Source organism: Patella vulgata, chromosome 4 (assembly GCF_932274485.2).
Source record: "Patella vulgata chromosome 4, xgPatVulg1.2, whole genome shotgun sequence".
NCBI classification, from domain to species: domain Eukaryota; kingdom Metazoa; phylum Mollusca; class Gastropoda; family Patellidae; genus Patella; species Patella vulgata.
Genome location: NC_065882.2, coordinates 12,029,308 through 12,051,721, shown reverse-complemented (window position 1 = coordinate 12,051,721; position 22,414 = coordinate 12,029,308). Strand labels below are relative to the sequence as shown.

The following is a 22,414-nucleotide window of genomic DNA, read 5'->3' as shown; positions in this document are numbered from 1 at the left end:
TATGTAAATCTATTCTTACACAGCCATTAAAATCATCAAATATAGGCTGCTTGGCCGAATTAGGAATTTTTCCTGTTAATATCGATATATTCCAAAGAATGGCTATGTACTATAAAAGACTAAACGAAAATAGCAATAACTTAAGTAACTCATTACTGAATTCTGCATACCAGGAAGACATAAAAATTTCGCAATCAAACCCAAAACTCTCCTGGTATGCGGCTATCCAAAATATCTTCAAAAAATATGACATTCCTCCAACAACAATTTCGAGACAGAATATTAAAAGTTCAATAGAAAGTAAGTTTAACGATCTCCTTGCTGAATCTTGCGGGCCGAACCAAAAACTCAGAACCTTCGGATTATTCAAAAAGAAATTCACTAACACTCCAAAATATCTAGAGGTTGTTAATAATAAGAAGTTCAAAATTGCGATGTCAAGCCTACGATTAAGTACTCACCAGCTTGCCATTGAAAGGGGTAGATATCTTAAGATACCACTCCAAGATCGTTTCTGTAAAAAATGCAATGCAGGCAAAATTGAATCTGAAAAACATTTTCTTATGGAATGCCAAAATTATGAAGATTTAAGAAAACAATATATATATCAAACCCTTGACAATACTCGTCTAACCTTTTCATTTGAAAACCTATTCGACCCACCGAGTATTATAGCCACAAGTGTCGCAGCCTTTGTCTACCTCTCTTTTCTTAGGAGAGACATCTGTTAAATATGCATGATATTTTATTTTCTTTTATGTGCGCACGCTTTGTTTTGTATTTTGATATATTATGTACCCTGTATGTGGGTCTTATACTGTCGAGTTATGTGATTTAATACTTTGTACATTTTGTTCCATATGCAGGTTTCATACTGTTTATTTATGAGTGCTTTAAATTTATGTCCGTCCATATTTGTGTATCCGTCCATTTTTTTGCACCTGTGTATATTGTATGTTGTCCTCAAGGGAGGTTCCGATGCAATATTGTGTGTCTTGTGTAATAATTGTCATATCGTTATAATCTTTATGTACACAATTATATTGTATGCTGTTCTAAATGGATGTTTCGATGCAATAAAATCTTATCTTATCTTATCTTATATAATATAGGCCTAATATATAGTTGCGTCTGACACACTACAATATCTCTAAAAACATCGTGGGGTAATCATGCAGGCAACGCAAAGTTGGCAATCTGCGCACCAGCTAAATCATAAGCGCAGATTGCAACCTGCGCGCGCGGAGTGCAATCTGCGCAGGACGACACGCAGATTGCAATCTGCGCGAGGGATGAAGATTGCGCCTAACATATACATTACATTCGCATGCACGTAAAAGATCCCTTGTAAGGCAGTTGGAATTCAATATAAGAGCTAGTAGGCCATAGTGCCGCTGCTCGGGGAAAAAATTTCCTCATCATGTCACACTGTATGGCGTAGGCATATGCCCGTCTTCATTAGCCCAGTATTATTAATTTATGAGTTTTGGAGCAGAACAGTGGGACGTTAAACCCCATTTTATTTCATTTCCGTACATAGTTGAGGGGAGGTAATTCAAAGTAGTAATTTGGAGTTATTTGCCCTTTGTTTATTAAAAATAATTTAATAGTCGACTAAACCGGGAGAGATTCCAGTTGGAATTCAATGGTTTTAGAAAGAGATGGACGTTCACCTTTTGAAACAACTCCAAAGAGATCAACTGGCGCACATGCTGGAGTCGGTGAGCATAAATTATCACCGTGTCATTATCATGAATGTCATTTTACTCCATTTACTGCCTGAACCATCATATCATTCATTCAATCCTTGGCATCAGTCGACTGATTTCATTACATTAGGATTATGTAATCATAGGTTTCGATCTACTCCAAAACTGTGTAGAATCTTTTTTAAAACACTTGCAACTGGTTATCCCCACAAATCTATAAATTCATCTAATGTGAACGCATACGAAACCAATCTGATTTTCAGTAAAAATAGATGTGTGAAATTGTTTTTTTTTTATTTGTGTGTTTTTTTTTTTTTATGACAATCTGCCCTGATTGGTACATATAGTTGGTAATATTAGACTATTTTTACGAATTTTCAAACAAAGATTTGATATGGAATGAATGTGAAAAAAAATAATGACTAAATACGCAAGATCAGATAAAAGAATACCCGGGTTACACTTACAGTAGTGAACAGTCAGGGAATGAGTCAGAAGTTCTATATACCAGTACCGGTATGTCAAGGAAAGTGATAAGAAGATCTGTTTATTTCCAGGAACCGGGGAAGAAAGATTTTGTGATAGATCCATGTTTTACTAAATTATTAGACAGAATAGCAGGAGCAACATTTCTAAAGGTAAGCCACCACAGTTTATTATGATAGATTGCAATGTAAGTTTATACGCAAGATTGGACATAAGGCACCTGTCACGGGAGAAGGGGATTGACATAAGGAACCTGACACGGGGGAAGGGGGTTGACATAAATGTGTATTGAATTTGAAATTAACCTGAAACAAGGTGAATCTTTTCCCCACCCACAGTGTTAGTTCTATCTACACTGATGACACCAAACATCAGTCAGCTGGACTTCCTGTTTTAACTCAAATATTAACCATAATGTGGGTTATATAACAACACGGGGGATCACGTGGCTAAGTGGGTAAGACGCTGGCTCGCTAGCCTGGAGGTCGGGTGTTCGATCCCTGCATTGGCCGAGAAAGTTCATTCAGATTTTACGGCGTGGTTTCCCCTTGTCAGTGATGCAGGATGGAGGGCCTGACAAGGACAGCTGTCTAGTCGTTCGGATGGGGCGAAAAACAGAGGTCCCGTGTACCCATTTGCGTGCACGTAAAAGATCCCTTGCCAGTTTTAATTTGATATAAGAGTAGGCCGTAGCGCCGCTGCCCGGGCAAAATTTCACTCATAGCACACTGTATGGCGTATGCCCGTCTTCATTAGCCCAGGTTAGGAGCAGAACAGTAGGACATTAAACCCCATTTCATTTCATTTTATATAACAACACTTCCAGATCCTAGTGTAGTAAAGACAAGTAAAACGAAATTTTGAACTAAAAATAAAACGAAACAGAATAGGATGTGTGTTTTAATCAGATTGAAGTGTGATTTATTGTATTTATTATATTCACAGGATCATGGAGTGGATAAAATCTATAAATTGGATCCTTCACAGAAATCATTGGCTGGTACTGACATGTAAGTTTGATTAGATTTCTTGGGTCTACTACTAGGTACGTACATACAGCTTGACGTACAAGGTCGTTAATCTTGAGAGACAGAGAGAAATAGGATTTAACATCAACTTGATTTTAAATACCAGGTCATTTTGGGACTAACATGAGGTACAGTTTTATTTCGATAATTCGCTTGCATGTAGGGACAGGGCTTGCCACGAGCAAATTGGAGGCGAGTAGATGACTACTCACGCAAATATAGACTTGCGCGAGTGAGGCGAGTACATGTATTTACTCACGCAGAATGATGTGCGTGAGTAGCCATTTAAATTTCATGTGCCTAATGGCAATGCTCTTGTCACTTCGGTGGAAGCGGACGTTGAATAAAGCTATTTCACACACAATGACAATGCATACTCTTTTATTTCCTTGGCAGTAATATTATCTGTAAATCGTCTTTCCATGGAACGTTGCAAGAGAAACTGGGCTACCCTTTGCCATCGTTGGCGTGCTGAGGGGATTCGGGTAAAGCTTAGAAAGGTAAAAGAACAGGCAAAACAATTTCAATCCCATCAATTTGCAGAAAAGATGCGGGATCGAAAGAATTGCTATTAATAGAAACGACAACATCCGCTCAATGTTTGATTATCCAGACACGGCAAAGGACATCCGCTTAAAAACCGCCTGGCAGTACGCGTCTCAAAGTATTTTTAGTAACAACAGTTGGCACTGGAAAGACACGCCGCGTGCGCAATAGTGCATCGATATGAAGGCATACAAATTGTTTACGGCTTTTTATATTACGATATTCAATTATTTCTGATTAAATTATTTTTTATATTTGCGCGAGTACTTAATCACTCACGTAAATTTGGTTTTACGCGAGCGTAGCGTGCGCGCGAGTAATTACTCGCGTCTCGTGGCAAGCCCTGAGGGATATTTAGCAGTTGGGGTTGGGACTTCAGGGGAAACCGGAGGACCCAGATGATCACCCCACCCACCCTTGGCCTTGTGATCCAGATCACTCGGCCACCTAAATCCCCTTCTTGGGGATAAGGGTCTGACATAGGCATTTTACCTGTTCCTCAATCTCCCATTCATTTACAGTGAATAAAATATCTCTTGAAAAAAACCCAAACCAAACACCCCTGCATCAGAGACAGTGCGAAAGGAATTATATGTACATAAAGAAGAAATTTAATCTTGTGCCATGTTGTATTTGAAGAAGAACCCAGCAACAATTTTAAAACATGTACTTATCACAGGTTATGTACATTTCTATACCTCGGCCACGCCTTTGTCTTTTCGTTCACCCACTTGTATGTGACAAGGAGTATGGTCGCTTGTCCAACCTCATGGGTTTTCTCTTGATCCTCCGGTTTCCCCCCACTACCCTATGCGCAAATGAATTATTGAAATTAAATTGAACCATATGTTAGTCCCAAAATGACCTAGTTTGTGTTGAGTGGATGTTAAACTCCCTATAGACAAATATTGTATCTCGTACTGTACTCTATTTCAATTTCAAATGTTGTATCTCGTACTCTAGTATTAATGCCTTATCTGTTTTTTTCCAGACGATTTTATTTTGTGCGGCCTGCAATTCCAACAATAAAACTGATAGCTAATCATATCAATGCTGAGAAATCCAGCCACGGTTTGAGGAAATATAAAATAATTATGGTTCCACGCAAGGTAAAGTTTTTCTTTTTAAAATGTAGATTGTAGCATTTTCAGGATGTAGAATGTAGATAATAGGAGATTAGATCCACCGTTCGAAACTAGAGCTGTAAAGGGCAGAGGTCAGAAATACATCCCCAAAATCCAGTATGTAGATCAGTTGTTCTCAACCTTTTTTCACCAACGGCACATCTTGGGACACATGAAAAAAAAATGGCACACCTGGCTAAATATATATGAAAAATATTTGAATTTTGCAAAATAAAAACATGGCAAGTCATAGACGACATGCAACCTTAGACAGAGACTAGACACATAGAATGACTCAAACTAAATAAAGAAAAAACACAGCTATGAACTTATTTTATTGTAGTGTTTCGAATTTCATCAGTCCAATAGCTGGCTTCTTTAGTGAGAAATTTTCTTAGTGTGCCGTTCAAAATTTCTCGGCGCACACTGGTTGAGAATCACTGATGTAGATGCTTTACTTTGGCAGTAGTGGCTTACTTATCATGAGGTTCGAGGGCTCGATCTTGGTTTTGACCGAGACAGTTTCCTTGCATCTTCGAGCTTGGTTTCCCATTGCAATTGGTGAAGGATGGAGGGTCTGGTAAGAAACAGTGTCTAGTCATTCAGATAGGATGGAAAATTGAGGTTCCTTGTATATGTTGTCGTGCATGTAAAAGAACCCTTGACAGTTGAAATTCTGTTGCTGTTATAGCACACTGTGTGATGCATGCCCATCTGCATTAACCCAGTTGATTCCAAAAGTAGGATGTTAAACCCCATTATATTCAATCCTTTGGCAGTAATGGTTTTAGTCCACTGCGGTTTGGAGGGTTGAATGGCCAAATGGTTAGCGCGTGTTGTATCATAATGTCTGTCATTGAGTCAGCTGGCGTTGTACGTGATAAGGAGTAGGGTTGCCTGTCCAACCTTGTGGGTTTTCTCTGGGTCCTCCGGTTTCCTCCCACTACGCAAGCAAATTATTGAAATAAAATTGAACTATTTGTTAGTCCCGAAATGACCTGGTTTGTGTCGAGTGGACGTTAAACCCCACCTCTCTCTCTCTCTCTCTCTCTGTAAAACAGTCCGTGTTTAAAATATGCATCATAAAATACCCGTCCTCTGTATAACAGTTCGCAATTAAAATATACGACATATATTAAACCAATCAAAAAGTAGTTAGATCTTATATACAGTACACAACAATATATCTAAGTCAAAATGATTTTAACAGATATAATATTGAAATTCAGCAATTTTAAGTTGAACAGCATTAATAAATTTGTATTATTATTTTTTATGTAGCTTCATGTTTGTGAAAAGATTTTAGAATCGGAAGGGGTTTATGGATCGATTTCTATAGAAGATTTTAATTTAGAGTTAGTTACTTTAGATAATGACATCCTGTCGCTAGAATTACCAGATTTTCTACGTAATTTCTACTTGGTGAGTTTAAAACTAATTTAGTTTTTTTTATAAAGAGAGACCTACGGTCTCTAACTGAATTCAAATTTCTTGTGGAGGCTGCTCCAGCATAGCTTGGTGTTTAGAATATTGGACTCATGACTTAGGGCGAGCTAACTCAATATATACGTGATACGTTTTCAAACACCTTAAACCTGTCAGTCTTCATCTGGAAATGGAGACCGGTGTCCCAAGCTGTATTATATGGTGTCTGGATATAAAACCAGACTTTTATTTTATAAAAATAATGTGTAGGTGAAATTTACCTTTGTAATCAAGTACAGCACGTGGGTCAAGCACTGTATAGACCTCTAACAGCATGGCAAGAGATTATCAGGTCACCCAACGAAAAAATTGACCCGAAATCTTAAAAGGGTTACGCGTCTGGATAAGCTGATTTGATGTTCACGTCCAAATGACTCAATATTTTGAGCTGAAATTTTAGGACAAGGTTAATACACCATTTTCCTATATTTTGGCATTTAAATTTCGTACATACACAGATCTGAGACTTGGGATGGTCCCTTTAAATGCCACATCACATCACCTACAGATCAATTTTTTTTTTGAAGTATTTGAAAAATAAATAAAGGTGTTGGAAGTATATCTAGATAAAAAATATTTCCTATTTAGTGTAGATTGGTATATAAAATGAGTGAAAGGCATCATTCTGCCCAAACCAGTTGATGTTATGTAAATAATGTACGCCCCCACAAGTAATTGACCGCATGGGATGTGATGTCACATGTAGAATGCATTTGATCTTATAAAGGTCAATCATCTTATACAGAGGTATAGGAAGCCGCTTTCATAACTCTGTGAAACAGATTGGACTCCTGCATGCAACTAATTATTGAAATACACAAATTAGTCCCAAACTGACCCTAGTTTAATTGTGTTTTGTGGACATTAAACCCCATTTCTGTCTACCTATACTCTACAGTCTATGCATGCCTGTACCACTTGAATGTCCGGTGTCATGGGCTTTTCTAGAACATTAGTATTTAAAAATTTTATTTTTCTATTATTTTAGGATGGGGACCAAACATGGCTTCATACCGTTGCTTCATCAATTGTACATTTAGAGAATTTATATGGTAACATTCCAAATGTTTATTGTCTTGGTAAAGGTGCTCAGGTAGGTTGTTTCAGTTACCGTATTATTTACAATTTTATTGTTCCGAGTTCTAGTTTGTTTTTTATAAACAATATTTTATTCAGATTTGTATTAGAATAGGGATTGGGGAACAGGCATAGCCTATATTAGACCCCTCTCCCTCTCTATTTTCTTGACAACTCTGTCTCTGTGGCAAGTAGAAAAAGGAAAATATAAAATTCTTTCATGGTTTTCCTCTCCACTCTTAGCTTCCCAAAACCTAATCTGAGGTTTCTGTTTTCAAAAAGGTGGGGTTGGATGGCCGAATGGTTAGCACCTGCGCGCTGTATCATAAGGCCTATCATTGAGTCAACTGGCTTGGTTTCGAATCCCCGGTTGTATGTGACAAGGAGTAGGGTCGCCTGTCCAACCTCGTGTGTTTTCTCCGGGTCCTCCGGTTTCTTCCCTCTGCTAAGGACCCCTACATGCAAGCGAATTATTGAAATAAAATTAAACCATATGTTAGTCCCGAAATGACCTAGTTTGTGTTGAGCGGACGTTAAACCGCATCTCTCTCTCTCTCTCTCTCTCTCTCTCTCTCTCTCTCTCCCTCTGTTTTCAAAAAAAAATACTTCATTGCCATTTTCAAGGTTACCCAGTAAAGCGTTAAAGGCCAATGATCCCCTTTTTACTTAAATCTATATGTATATCAGTTATCACACAGTTAATTGTGATTGGCTAATAATTAAGCTGGGGTCAAACTGATTCCTAATCCACAAAATTTATTGCCTACAGGAAGCTTCAAAAAATCATTTCACATTGGTAGCAAATAATTATTAACTAACAAAATGACATTGATGCATGATTTGTCAAATACAAATATTTTGATGAATTTGACAGGATTAAGTACATGTACTGTACACAGGCATATTGCCATTTGTAAATAGATTAATATCAACAATTCGAGCCTCTCTCAATGTTGAAAAGATTTACCACCCAATTCAAATCTCTACTTGTTAATTGTAGATGACCTTTGACCTGATAAATCTGTTGTCAGATAAACCAAGAGAAGAGAGTGTAGAGAAGGGAGATAATCAGAATATAGGTCATCTGTTTATAATTGATAGAGGTAAATAGGATATTTGTTTGTCCGTCTGCCAAATAAATATATCCAAAGTCGAGGGTAACCATCACAGACCTGGCCTAGACCACAACAGAAATATGAACATGGGCTCCGAATTTAACTACAATAATACTTATAATACAGTTTATTATAACAGTTCAACGACTTCACAAAGTTACAGTTTACTAGCCTACGTACAGTGGCATGTCAAAACGTGGTTTGCTAATAACCAGTCAACAATTGGGTTTATATACAAAAGTTACCGTAACACTACATTTTACACTGACACAATGTCATCTCTCCTATTCTAACAGGATGGCTAACAGCCGAAAACTACTGCATACCGGTACTATCACAATATCGATAAACATAAAGGCTAGACTGCCTGGCACACGCGCCATGTTTTCTACCCGGAACGCTCCCTTCTCCCTGCAAAAAAACATCATGAGACTCATTATTATTCATTATACCGTTATGATTGCATCATCTGGCAACTAAAAATAGATTAGTTACCGGACAGAGGTCTCACAGTAACCATGATGACTCGGTGAGTAAGGTGCTCGCTTACTAACCCAAAGGTCCCATGCACGATCCTGTTGTTGAGGAAAAGTTTCTTAGATTTATCTAGCCTGGTTTTTCCCTTGTCAGTGCAGGATGAAAAACAGGTCTCATTTACACGTTTGCTTGAACACAAAAAGAACCATTCACAAATGGAAGGCAGAAATGCCTGTGTAAAGTTTCTTCATAGCACACTACATGGCGTATGTCCATCTTCATTATTTTTGTTGGGACCAAAATGTAGATTTTAAACCCCATTTCATTTCCAGGAGTCAAAACAGAGGGTAGGGTTTTTAAGGAATCCTTAAGGAGAGGTGGTGGGGGGGGGGATTCAAATTTTCTTTGAAATACCTTCTTTTGACATGATTGTATTATTTTTCAGATATAGATTTTGTAACACCATTGTGTGCACCTGTGACCTATGAGGCGTTATTAGATGAAATTTATGGAATAGAATGTGGTAAGATCATTGATGTACATATTTTAGATAAATTATTTTCTGAATTCATGACTCCATTTCTGAAAATTTGAATTCTAATCAAACTGGGCAAAGACAGATGACGAGCCCTGGGGAACAACGATCTAAGTCACTTTTTCAACGAACCCCAGTTAATGGCACCATCTGTTAGCAAATTGTATAAGCTTTCTGTGCAGCAATCAATTTCAGGTAAAAATGATTGCAGTCACACGGAACCAGACCCCTTCTGAAATGGCCCCCCGGACAAATACAAGTTCATCGTACCCTTTATTTGACCTTAATTTGGCTGAAAAGTGGAAGTCGGTTGTTGTACTGGTAATTATGATTCGTATTAAACATCATTTTGAAGTTGTAATTAAACCCACTCGTTCTGTTCGCGTCAATCATTCTCATCCAAAAGTCTGTTTTGCCTTTTATGCGAAAAGACAAAAAAGTGACTTAGATCGTTCTTCCCCGGGGCTCTTCAGATGTTTTCCAGTTGGTAAAATATCAGGGATATTGTTACACTGTAAATTCTTTTAAATATGTAATTTATTTGAAATTGGTTTCTTCCATTCTTTTCTAAATTATGAAAAATATGAATCGTCTTGAAATGAATTTGTTGCGAAATAAATGTATTGTAAAACAAATGTTTTGTGAAATGAATTTGTGATATGAAATGAATGTGATATGAAATGAATGTGATATGAAATGATTGTGATATGAAATGAATGTTGTATGAAATGATTGTGATATGAAATGATTGTGATATGAAATGATTGTGATATGAAATGAAATGAATGTTATATGAAATGAATGTATTTTGAAATGAATGTGATATGAAATGAATGTGATATGAAATGAATCTAAATATGAATTTGTCTTGTAATGAATGTATCATGAAATGATTGTTATACATAATATTTATTATGTTTGATATATTTGTGTATTATTATAGAGGTGGGTGGGTGGAGTCTTTCATTAGCTTATTCCCACTTCAGCCAAAACACCCGGTAATATAACAACTCTTCTAAATCCTAGTCTTCTCTCAAAACTTTATGTCCAATCCCCGGTTGTACGTGGCAAGGAGTAGGGTCGCCTGTCCAACCTCGTGGGTTTTCTCCGGGTCCTCCGGTTTCCTCCCACTGCTAAAGACCCCTACGCGCAAGCGAATTATTGAAATAAAATTAAACCATATGTTAGTCCCGAAATGACCTAGTTTGTGTCAAGTGGACGTTAAACCCCATTTCTCTCTCTCTCTCTCAAAACTTTATGTGAAAGATAAACAAGTGTTGAGATGTAACGGAATCTTATAGGATTGGGGCGAATGATCTAATGTGTGCTCTTTAGATCATAAGGTCTTTCATTGAGTCATGTGGCGTGGTGTCGATTCCCAGCTTGTATGTGACAAGGAATAGCGTCACCTGTCCAACCTCATGGGTTTTCTCCGGGGTCCCTCCTGCTGCTGAAGACCCCTACGCGCCAACAAGAGAAAGAGAAATGGGGTTTAATGTCCACTTGACACAAACTAGGCCAGTTCTGTTTGATTTCAATAATTCAGTCGCGCGTAGTGGTCTTTAGCAGTGGGAAGAAAGCGTAGGTCCCGGAGAAAACTCGTAAGGTTGGACAAGCGACTCTACTCCTTGTCACATACAAGCGAGGAATCGATACCATGCCACTTGATTCAATGACAGACCTTATGATCCAACACGCATGCGTTAACTGTTAACCACCCAACCCCCTATGCGCAAACAAAGTATTGAAATAATTGTTATTATACCCTTGAAGACCCCTATACACAAACAAAATGAAATGAAATGGGGTTTAACATCCTACTGTTCTGCTCCTAAACTGGGCTAATGAAGATGGGCATATGCCATACAGTGTGCTATGAGGGAAATTTTGCCCGGGCAGAGGCGCTACGGCCTACTCTTATATCGAATTCCAACTACTAAGGGGTCTTTTACGTGCACGCCAATATGTACACGGGACCTCGGTTTTTCGTCCCATCCAAACGACTAGACAGCTGTCCTTGTCAGGCCCTCCGTCCTGCATCACTGACAAGGGGAAACCACGCCGTAAAATCTGGATGAACTTTCTCGGCCAATACAGGGATCGAACACCCGACCTTCAGGCTAGCGAGCCAGCGTCTAACACACTTAGCCACGTGATCCCCCTATACACGAACGAAGTATTGAAATAATTGTTATACATACTGTTGTATATAATATATATTGTAGGTATTATTGATCTAACTAACCCTGACAGTACCAGTAACACACCTGGTAAATTACTACTTACTGCAGAGAATGAGGTAATTCTTATATACGCCCACATTTAAAGTATTGCAGCATGATTTACATTTTTGGGAAAATATCAAATGCTTAATCCATGCTAATATTGATTATTTAAACATACATTATGCAAGAGCTAAATCTGTCTATTGTAGGTCTTTCTTATGGGCTTGAAATGTTATCTAAATTATTAATTAGACATTAATTAACATATCTAGACCATAATCAACTCTAGATGGCATCGCTAGCCTGCGATCTTTAGCGGATTGTGAGCCGATTTACTGCATAACTTTCCTTCTCGATTAAACGATTAAATAGATAATCGAGACTATGCTGTTTATCGTACTAACTTTAGTAATGATGACCGAGGCTAGGCAGAAATTTCATTCGCTTAGATCTCGGTTCATAGTGGATCAATTTGAATGAAATTTTCAGCAAATTGCCTTTACGTTATCTAGTTTTTAATTATTATAGTGAGAACTGCCAACTCTTTATCGAATCTCCCATAATGTATCTTTAACGTTTAATTAAGAAAACAAAATCAAAATACCAATGCTAGATAATCTCCTGGCTTGGATTCATTCAGATTTAAAACAGGCTCATCAATGCTGTTCACCCACAACAAAATGGTGGTTGGCCTATTACATAACAAGTAGCATAGATCAATGAAATTTCGATTTGTCATACAGCTGAACGGAATTGAACCATTTTTTGGACCGATATTACAATTAGATATTCATCTTTCACATTATTGTAGTTTACAAAGGATTCTTTATATTGCTAAAACAAATGTTTGGTCAAAACTAGTTTTCAGAATATTATGACAGTTACATATTTTTGACTATTATTTGGATGTTTATTGTTGTCACCTTCATCTGTAATTCAATATAAGACCAAATTATTTCTTTGTATTTCTTTTTTGAAGATTTTTCAGATGATAAGAAACCGCCATTTTAGCTATGTTTTTGCATATATCAGTGACAAGGCTAAAGAGCTGAAACTAGTTCATGATGTAAGTTATGATTTTATGTAATTTTAAATTCATTAAAAATTAAGTATTATAACGCGACAGATTCACAATATATAATATTACGGTTCATTATATTTTTATTGAAGAGTTAATATTGCCCGTAAAATCGAATCTTACAGACATTTTGGGTGAAGAAATGAAATGAAATTGAGTTTAACATTATACTGTTCTGCTCCGACTGGGCTAATGAAGACAGGATTTTAGGTGAAGAAACAGTTTGACAAAACGGTTAATCATTGGCAGATGTTAAAGTTTTAAAACTGATCTTTAGTAATTATTGAATAATTGGGAGCCATGGTGGCTAAGTGGGTAAGACGCTGGCTCGCTAGCCTGGAGATCACGTGTTCGATCCCTGCAATGACCGAGAAAGTTCATCAAGATTTTCCAACGTGGTCTCCGCTTGTCAGTGGTGCAGGACAGAGGGCTTGACAAGGGCAGCTGTCTAGTTGTTAGGATGGGACAGAAAACCGATGTCCTGTGAATACATCGGCGTGCACATAAAAGATCCCCTGGCAGTTGGAATTCGATATAAAAGTAGGTCATAATGTCGCTGCCTGGGCAAAATTTTCCTCATAGCACACTGTATGGCGTGTGCCTGTCTTTATTAGCCCAGAATAGGAGCAGAATAGTAGGACGTTAAACAATCCCTAACAAACCCCCTTACATTTTTATAGAAAAAAGATGATTTAAAGAGTGTAAAAGATATGCGACATTTTGTTTCGAATGATTTACGAAGTTTAAAACAACAACAGAAACTTTTAGCACAGCGTAAGTATGTATTGTATATTGAATTGGAAAATAATATTCTCAGACTAATGTCAAAAATTTACTCAACTTTCTATCACTATTTATGATAAATACATGTAGCTTTGATCCACTTTGCATAGTTTCTTATTGATGGATTCTCAACCAGTATGCTGCGGCACAGCCGCAAGATCTTCCTGTGTGTGCCACAAAATTTTGAACGCCACTCTAAGAAAATGTGAAAAACCATGTGATCCCAATTGAGTATTTACTGGTGTCTACTGATAAGTTCATAGCTGTGTTTTTCTTTATTTAGTTTGAATGACTAGTCTCCGTCTACGGTTGTATTCCACCTGACTTACCATGTTTTTATTTTGCAAAATTCAAATATTTTTCATATATATTTAGCCAGGTGTGCCGCAATTTTTTCATATGTTCCAAGGTGTGCCGTTGGGAAAAAAACCACTGCATTAAAAGAACAATGGGCTATATTTTTGTTAAATAATGCGAACAATTTTGAGTAAATACTAAACTTAAGTCTGAGAATTCTTGGAGCCTTGTTCTCCAGTTTCCTCCCACTGCTAAAGACCCGTACGTGCAAGCAAACTACCGAAATAAAATTGTACCATATGTTAGTCCTGAAATGACCTAGTTTGTGTCGAGTGGATGTTAAACCCCATTTCTCTCTCTATCTCTTGCAGATATTGGTGCTTGCGAGTATATAATGAGTACAAAATCAAAAGGCAGCTTTGAAGAGTTTACACATGTAGAACATTGTAAGTAAATACATTTTGTGGAATATAATACAATTTTGTTTTAATTTCACTTGTGTGACTTAAGAGGTCTAAAGCAATGCACTAGGTCTGCCATGGATTCTATTCCATTGTCGCCCGTCTCACATTATCTTTTTTCCCCTGTTAGAGCATCATAACAGTACTGTTTAACTTGATTAGATGATCAATCACATGTCTCATTACTCAATTCTTTCAAAATATTACGCATAATTTTATGAATGGCAGGTTTTGATTGGATGTTTGATCCTGGGGTTGACCAATGACAATCTTTGCTTTATTCTGACCCCTAAGACACAAGAGAATGTATTCTGACCCTTAGGAGACAAGAAAATGTATTCTGACCCATAGAACACAAGAGAATGTATTCCGATCCCTAGGACACAAGAGAATGTATTCTGACCCCTAGGACACAAGAGAATGTATTTTGACCTCTAGAACACAAAGAATGTATTCTGACCCGTAGAACAGAAGAGAATGTAATCTGACCTCTAGAACACAAGAGAATGTATTCTGACCTCAAGAACACAAGAGAATGTATTCTGACCCATAGAACACAAGAGAATGTATTCTGACGCCTAGAACTATCTATAAAGGGTGTTTATTTTTCACATTTATTTAAGGTTTATTACAAGGGAGTGATACGAAGGAATGTATTAATTTTATAGAAGAATGTTTATATAAACAGGTAATTACATATAATCCTTGTGTGTCATTTAGTGATTGAGCACATTAAAAAACACAACACAATTTATATGGGAGAGAGAGAGAGAGAAATGGGGTTTAACGTCCACTCGACAAAAAATATGTCATGGTGGGACCAACATATGGTTTAATTTTATTTCAATAATTCGCTTGCGCGTAGGGGTCTTTAGCAGTGGGAGAAAACCGGAGGACCCGGAGAAAACCCACGAGGTTGGACAGGCGACCCTACTCCTTGTCACGTACAACCAGGGATTCGAAACCACGCCAGTTGACTCAATGACAGGCTTCATGATACAGCACACACATGCTAACCATTCGGACATCCAACCCCCCAATTTATATGGAATACTATCAATGGTTTATACACATATAGCACGATGTTTGTACTTGATGACGATAAGAGAATTCATGTCGAAACTTCGTGCTATATGTGTACACATCAGTGATTGGATTCGAGAAAAAACTATTTAAACATCCTCCAAAATACATCCCTGTAACCATTGTTGTTTGAGAACTCACTGATTTGTACACATACGTCATACGAGCATATAGCACAACGTTATGACATTTGTACTTGATAACGATAAAAGAACTCTTGTCGAAACATTGTGCTATATTTGTACACACCATTGACAGTTCAAATTCAAAGAACAGCAGCCAGAAATGGACGGGGAACAATCGTATGGTAAATAAAACTATCAAAACGCAAAACCAGAGAGGCAAGTCTATATTTCTCGCGAGTTGGCTGGAGAAGTGGCCTAATGCGTGCGTATTTCATTATTCTCTAATTATTTCCTTTTAGCAGCGTATTTTCTGTCTGACTCCATTATGCTTATAATATTATATGGTAGGGGGAGTTGTGGTTGGTAGGGGGAGTGGTCGATTATTGAGAGGGGTTTGGTAGGGAGAGTGGTCTGCCATTGAGGGAGGGATGGGGATAGGGGGAGTGGTCTGTAATTGAGTCAAGTGGACATTAAACCCCATTTCTCTCTCTCTCTCTTTGTATCTTTTATTTGTTTATTTTCAGACAAATTGGTTGACAGTTTTACGCTTAATCTGTTTACTGTCGTTAACAGAAGACGGAATCCAGTCCAAGGATTATAAATCTCTACGCACCAAATTCTTACATGTAAATAAATATTTTATTTTTGTCATGTGATTAACTTTCATTGACATTTTAAAAAGTAATATTGATACGTATTTGAATGTTTTATTCAATTTGAAAAGTTTGCATAGCTTACAGATTTTAGATAAACTTTATTTTGAAATTGAATGAATTAGAAGATGTGAGATGTATTTTTAGCCCATTGACTAGTCCGTTGTCCATTTGACAGAACCACAGATTCTAACCACATGTGATTGGTCAAGACTTTGGAACACAATAACCCTGCCTTTAATTGAGATAGAACATTCTTCACCTCAGTATCTTAGAAACCTTCTCAACACCAATAAACCTTGCAGAACCCTTCGATTACAATCAGACAACCTCTTTATTGGCAAGCAGTCAGTGCTCCGAAGTTATGGAATTCAACATCGAAACCAAAAGCACAAATTCTATTAAAGGTTTTAAAAAGTATCTTAAAACTGAATTTTTTAATCAAATATACAACTGAGAGGAGAGGAGAGGGATAATTCGCTTGCGCGTATTGGTCTTTAGCAGTGGGAAGAAACCAGAGGACCCAGAGAATACCCACGAGGTTGGGCAGGCGACCCTACTCCTTGTCACATACAAGCGGGGAATCAAAACCATGCCAAATGACTCAATGATGAACCTTATGATACAGCGCACATGCTAACCGCTCGGCCATCCAACCCCCCCTGGATTGAGGTGAGGGATATCAGCCCCACTGTTGGCTTGTTTAACATAATATTTATTTTGTAATATATTTTATAGAGCCATGGGTTTGATTTGATGCCTTCATGGTTCAATTTAAAAAAGCTGGGAATTTTAACAGAATATGAATTACCTCAAGTCAATAAACCACTAGGAAAAATGGCATCCATCACTCGACGCGGTCAGTTTAAATCTCTTAGTAAAAGACTCAATTTGGTGAGTAACTATTAAAATATTTCTTGAAAATGTGGCTCAGTGAGTGAGGTGCTGGCCCACTAACCAGGAGGCCTTGGGTTAGATCCTGGTGTTGGCCGAGACATTTTGTCCGGATTTTCCAGCCTGGTTTTCTTCTTGTCATTTGGAATTGGGGCAAAATTTCCTTCATAGCACACTGCATAGTGTATGACCATCTCCATAAGTTCTGTTGGATTTTCCAACGTAAACTGATGTTCAGGAAACAAGAAAAAGTACCTGCAGGTAGTTATTTGAATGGGACCAAAATCCGAGCCACAGTGTACGGAATATTATTGACATAAATTTGAATACCGTAGGGGAATTAAACATGAAAAATAACGAGGTGCACTTATCTTTTATTACGTATGAATTTGAATATTTTGTTGACACATGATTCTTAATTGTGGTTTGAAAATGCCTGCTTAAATAATGATAAGAGTTATGTCCCTTTATTTTCAAGAAAAAATGTCCGACAAGAAAAATTTTGAAATCCCATCACTGGTGTACACTATTATTAATGTGTTAATAAAGATCCTGGGAAAAATTTCTCATATGCCCCATCTTCATTAGGAAGCCACAGTGGCTAAAAGGGTAAGACACTGGCTCGCTAGCCTATGCTACACGGGGATCACATGGCTAAGTGGGTAAGATGCTGGCTCGCTATCCTGGAGGTCGGGTGTTCGATCCCTGCATTGGCCGAGAAAGTTCATCCAGATTTTCCGGTGTGGTTCCCCCTTGTCAGTGATGCAGGACGGAGGGCCTGACAAGGACAGCTGTCTAGTCCTTTGGATGAGACGAAAAACCGAGTGCCGTGTATATATTGGAATGCACGTAAAAGATCCTCTGGCAGTTGGAATTCCATATAAGAGTAGGCGATAGTGCCGCTGCCCGGGCAAAATTTACCTCATAGCACACTGTGTGGCGTATGCCCTTCTTCATTAGCCCAGTATAGGAGCAGAACAGTAGGATGTTAAACCCCATTTCATTTCATTTCATTTCCTATGCTACACAGCTGTCAAGCATGATTCACATTTCACGAGCATCTAAAATTTTGTCAGATGAATTTTTCATGTACTAATTACAGGTGCCGAAAGTATCTGAGAATGTTGATTTACGAACACCAAATGATATGTCGTATGTTTTTAGTGGAGCATACACGCCATTAGCTTGTAAATTAGTTGATCTAGTAAGTACTGGCGAAGTTTTATCTTACGTCTGCTTTCTCATCTCTTTTCATTAAATACACATGAAGAGTCCAGGGGAAGAACGATCGAAGTCACATTTTTGTATTTTTGTATAAAAGGCAAAACAGACTTTTGGGCGAGAATGCTTGGCGCGAACAGAACAACGAGTGGGTTTAATTACAACTTCAATATGATGTTTAATACGATTCATAATTACCTGTACAACAACTGACTTCCACTTTTCAGCCAAATTAGGGTCAAATAAATATGATGGACTTGTATTTGTCCGGGAGGCCATTTCAGAACGGCCTTGGTTCGATGTGACTCCGATCGTTTTTACCTGAAATTGATTGCTCCACAGAAAGCTTATCGATTTGCTACCAGATGGCGCCATTAACTTGGTTTCGTTGAAAAAGTGACTTAGATCGTTCTTCCTCGGGGCTCTTCACATGTGACAATTCTGTTGAATACCATTACTGTTAATTACTGAGCGACATTTCGACTTGGATTCTCTAGTCATTATCAAACATCTGATTGAAACTTCTCTCAGTTATAAGCAGTTTAAAGGAGCTAAATCGCTATTCTTTGGCACCTAAAAATTGTCATAAATGGGTTGCAATGTATACAATAATGTAATATGAATGTATATAAATTGATTTATATTCAACCGTTTCTGTTTTTACTGTAATTTCTAATCGGTTATGTTCGGTGAAATACGCGAAGAGTCCAAATTGAATAGCAGTCTTTGGCATCTGGTTATTCCAATCTACATCGGTAGTATGTTTAGCCTTGTTCATCGAGTCACTTCATACAAGTGGCGCTTGAAAGCATTCTGGCTATAATAGTTCATAAATAGATAATGAAATATGAATTTTATCTGAGATATTCGCCCAACTTGAATTTTTAAATTTTTATTTTCAGATATTGAGTCGTGAAAGTTTGATTAGTTTAGATGATGTTTTGAAACTAATACCAGGCGGTGTCAAATGTGACATGCGTCTTAAACCTGCATCTAAAGGTATGGTTTATTATATATACACCATAGATCATTCATGCGCATTAGATCATAAGGTCTGTCAGTGAGTCACATGACATTATTTCGATCCCACACTTGTACGTGACAAGGAGTAGGGTCATCTGTTCAACCTCGTGGGTTTTCTCTAGGTTCTTAGGTTTCCTCCCACTGCTAATTAAAGACCCCTATATGCACGCAAATTATTGAAATAACATTGTACCATATGCTATTCCTGAAATGACCCAATTTGTGTTGAGTAGACATCAAACCCCATCTCTATTTCTCTCTATAGATCAACATGTTTCAAATTCCTCTTCTACTGCACTAACAGTATATGCTTCGTTGCTGGTAAAAGATCCATCAGCACTTGGCAGTAAAAAAAAAAGAGTAACGTGAAGCGCCGTTGAAGTGTCAAAATCTCCCCCTGACACTGCAAATGTAACTTAAATATACATTATGGGAGATAAGATAAAGTGATGGCAGTTCTCACTATAATAGTTAAAAACTAGATAGTGTAAAGGCAATTTACTGAAAATATCAGTCAAATTGATCCACTATGAACCGAGAATTAAGCGACTGAAATTCGGCCTAGCCTCTATCATCATTACTAAAGTCTGTACGATAAAAAACATAGTCTTGATCATCCATTTCATGATTAAATTATGAATAGTAGTCGAGCAGCAAATGGGATCATAATCCAGTAAATATCACAGGCTAGCGATGCCATCGAGAGTTGATTATGGTCTGGATAAGTTAATTAATGTCTAATTAATAATTTAGAAAGGCCTGCAATAGGCAGATTTAGCACTTGCATAATGTATGTTTAAGAAAAGAAATTACCTATATAAAGTGGTGATGAGACGTTAAACCAGTACCATTCGTTATGGTTGAATTAGCCTCTGTTATTCAGATATATATATGATGCCTATAATCTCTCAATGAATATATAATTCTATAAAGGCGTTAGATTCAAGACTTTCAAACTTTTCAAATAAAACAGTTATAAATTGGTGTCATGGACTAATGATGACAGGAGGTGTCATGCTTTCTAGTATTTCAGAAGCTTTAATTATATGTGGACGAACAGCTTAGTAACCTCTATTTGCGTACTTTGAAGTCTGGCACTCATCAAGGGTGGCGTAAGCGCGATGACAAGGAAAGTGTGAATAGTCATTCGAATGGGATAAAGACCACTGTTGATCTGTGTACACATTGGGGTTTTTAGTGACACCATGGCAACAACTAGAAAAAGTGTATAAACTCATAAATGGAAAGTGAAGATATCATTATCTCACTGTTTGATTGACAGATTTGTCTCAAGTTTTGCACACAATCCAATTTGAATATACCCGATGTAAAAGTATAGTCAAATCACATCAAATCGTAAAAATTGGCAAAGACATTAGTTTTTGTTTCACTTGTAAGTTGAAAATATATATTAATTAATTATGATCCTGTATTTTACAGCCAGGGGAGGTCACTCCATTCCTTCTTCCCCAGCAGCCAAAGTGGTTTTAGTTTATTTTCTGGGTGGATGTACATTTTCTGAAATAGCAGCATTGAGATATTTAGCAAGAAGAGAAGGTAATTCTACAATATTGAAAATAAGAATCCCCTTTTACTGAAATAGTTTATGCGTGTCTCGTATCCTCTTTTAGTGAAATAGTTTATGGGTGGCACATATCCTATTTTACTGATGGGTGGGTTTTTTCTTGGTCCTCCAGTTTCACCCACAGCTAAAAACCCCTACACGCAAGCAAATAAAATTGAACCATGTGCTAGTCCCGAAATGTCCTAGTTTGTGTCAAGTGGACCCCATCTCTCTCTCTTTTTTACTGATGGGGCAATTGGATGGCTGAATGGTTAGCGTGTGTGCGTTGTATCAAAAGGTCGGTCATTGCATCAACTGGCGGGGTTTCGATTTCCCGACTGTACGTGACAAGAAGTAGTGTCACCTTTCCAACCTTGTGGGTTTTCTCCGGGTGCTCTGGTTTCCTCCCACTGCTAAAGACCCCTACTCGCAAGCAAATTATTGAAATAAAATTGAACAATGTGCTAGTCCCGAAATGACCTGGTTTGTGTCAAGTGGACGTTAAACCCCATTTCTCTCTCTTTCTCCTTTACTGATGTTGTCTTTATGGGTGTCTTGCATGATCCCACCTTCATTAGCCAGGTTCGTGCAGAAAAGTAAGATGTTGAACCACTTTTCATTTTGTCTTCCATGATATTGGGTTCTAGGAAATACATAATCTAATTATGTGACAGCTCTATATTGAGATTGATAAAATTGAAATGTTTTCATTTTTTGCATTTAAAATTTGTTTATATGTTTCCAGGATACAAGATCACCATAGCAACCACAGCCATTATTACAGGAAATAGTTTTGTAGAATCAGTGATGGAGAGAAAACCAATATGATGATAAATATGTATTTTATAATTTTATAATTTATTTTTTTTTTATTTTGTAATTTTCTCAATAAAAATATGAGGAATTGTTAAATGGTTGTGGCAGAAATTGAATTGGTTGTCAAATAGTCAATGCAGCTTTAAAAGTGGCTTAGTGAGTATAGTGCCCACTCACTAACCAGGAGATCTCAAGTTCATTCGGGGGATTGGATGGCGGAATGGTTAGCACATGCGCGCTGTATCATACGGCCTGTCATTGAGTCAACTGGCGTGGTTTCGAATCCCCGGTTGTACGTGACAAGGAGTAGGGTCGCCTGTCCAACCTCGTGGGTTTTCTCCGGGTCCTCCGGTTTCCTCCCACTGCTAAAGACTCCCATGGATTTTCCAGCCTGGTTTCCCCTTTTCAGTGGTGCAGATCGATCGGTCTGGCAAGGGAAAGTGTCATGTCATAGGGATGGGACAAAAAAGCAAACTCACTCTAAGGTCCCACGCATACTACTGACAATATGTTCAAGATTCCTTGAAAACTGGAAATCCAATTTGTTAAAGTTAACTTATAGTAAGCCAACATTTCTCTTGCATAGGGGAGGGAAACAAGCAACCCATT

At 37.7% G+C, this 22,414-nt stretch overlaps 1 protein-coding gene across 1 annotated transcript; it reads left to right on the top strand.

Moving 5' to 3' along the window:
- Positions 1-1,582: 1,582 nt before the first annotated feature.
- Positions 1,583-21,860, top strand: LOC126819494 (vacuolar protein sorting-associated protein 33B). Its single transcript, XM_050547598.2, has 19 exons — positions 1,583-1,721; positions 2,267-2,347; positions 3,141-3,205; positions 4,761-4,878; positions 6,175-6,315; positions 7,367-7,471; positions 8,456-8,558; positions 9,493-9,570; positions 11,808-11,881; positions 12,787-12,873; positions 13,566-13,659; positions 14,337-14,411; positions 15,050-15,114; positions 16,159-16,260; positions 17,026-17,181; positions 18,284-18,385; positions 19,305-19,401; positions 20,866-20,982; positions 21,735-21,860. Exons 1-19 carry the CDS (start codon positions 1,662-1,664, stop codon positions 21,815-21,817), a joined length of 1,803 nt encoding a protein of 600 aa, XP_050403555.1. The 5' UTR covers positions 1,583-1,661; the 3' UTR covers positions 21,818-21,860.
- The last annotated feature ends 554 nt before the right edge of the window (positions 21,861-22,414 follow it).

Bases quoted from the DNA above. Each gene is read 5' to 3' on its own strand.
- LOC126819494 (XM_050547598.2), top strand. From the start codon at position 1,662: ATGGACGTTCACCTTTTGAAACAACTCCAAAGAGATCAACTGGCGCAC. The intron at 12,874-13,565 runs GTAAGTTATGAT...ACATTTTTATAG, and splicing joins AGCTGAAACTAGTTCATGAT to AAAAAAGATGATTTAAAGAG. The intron at 18,386-19,304 runs GTAAGTACTGGC...TTTTATTTTCAG, and splicing joins CTTGTAAATTAGTTGATCTA to ATATTGAGTCGTGAAAGTTT.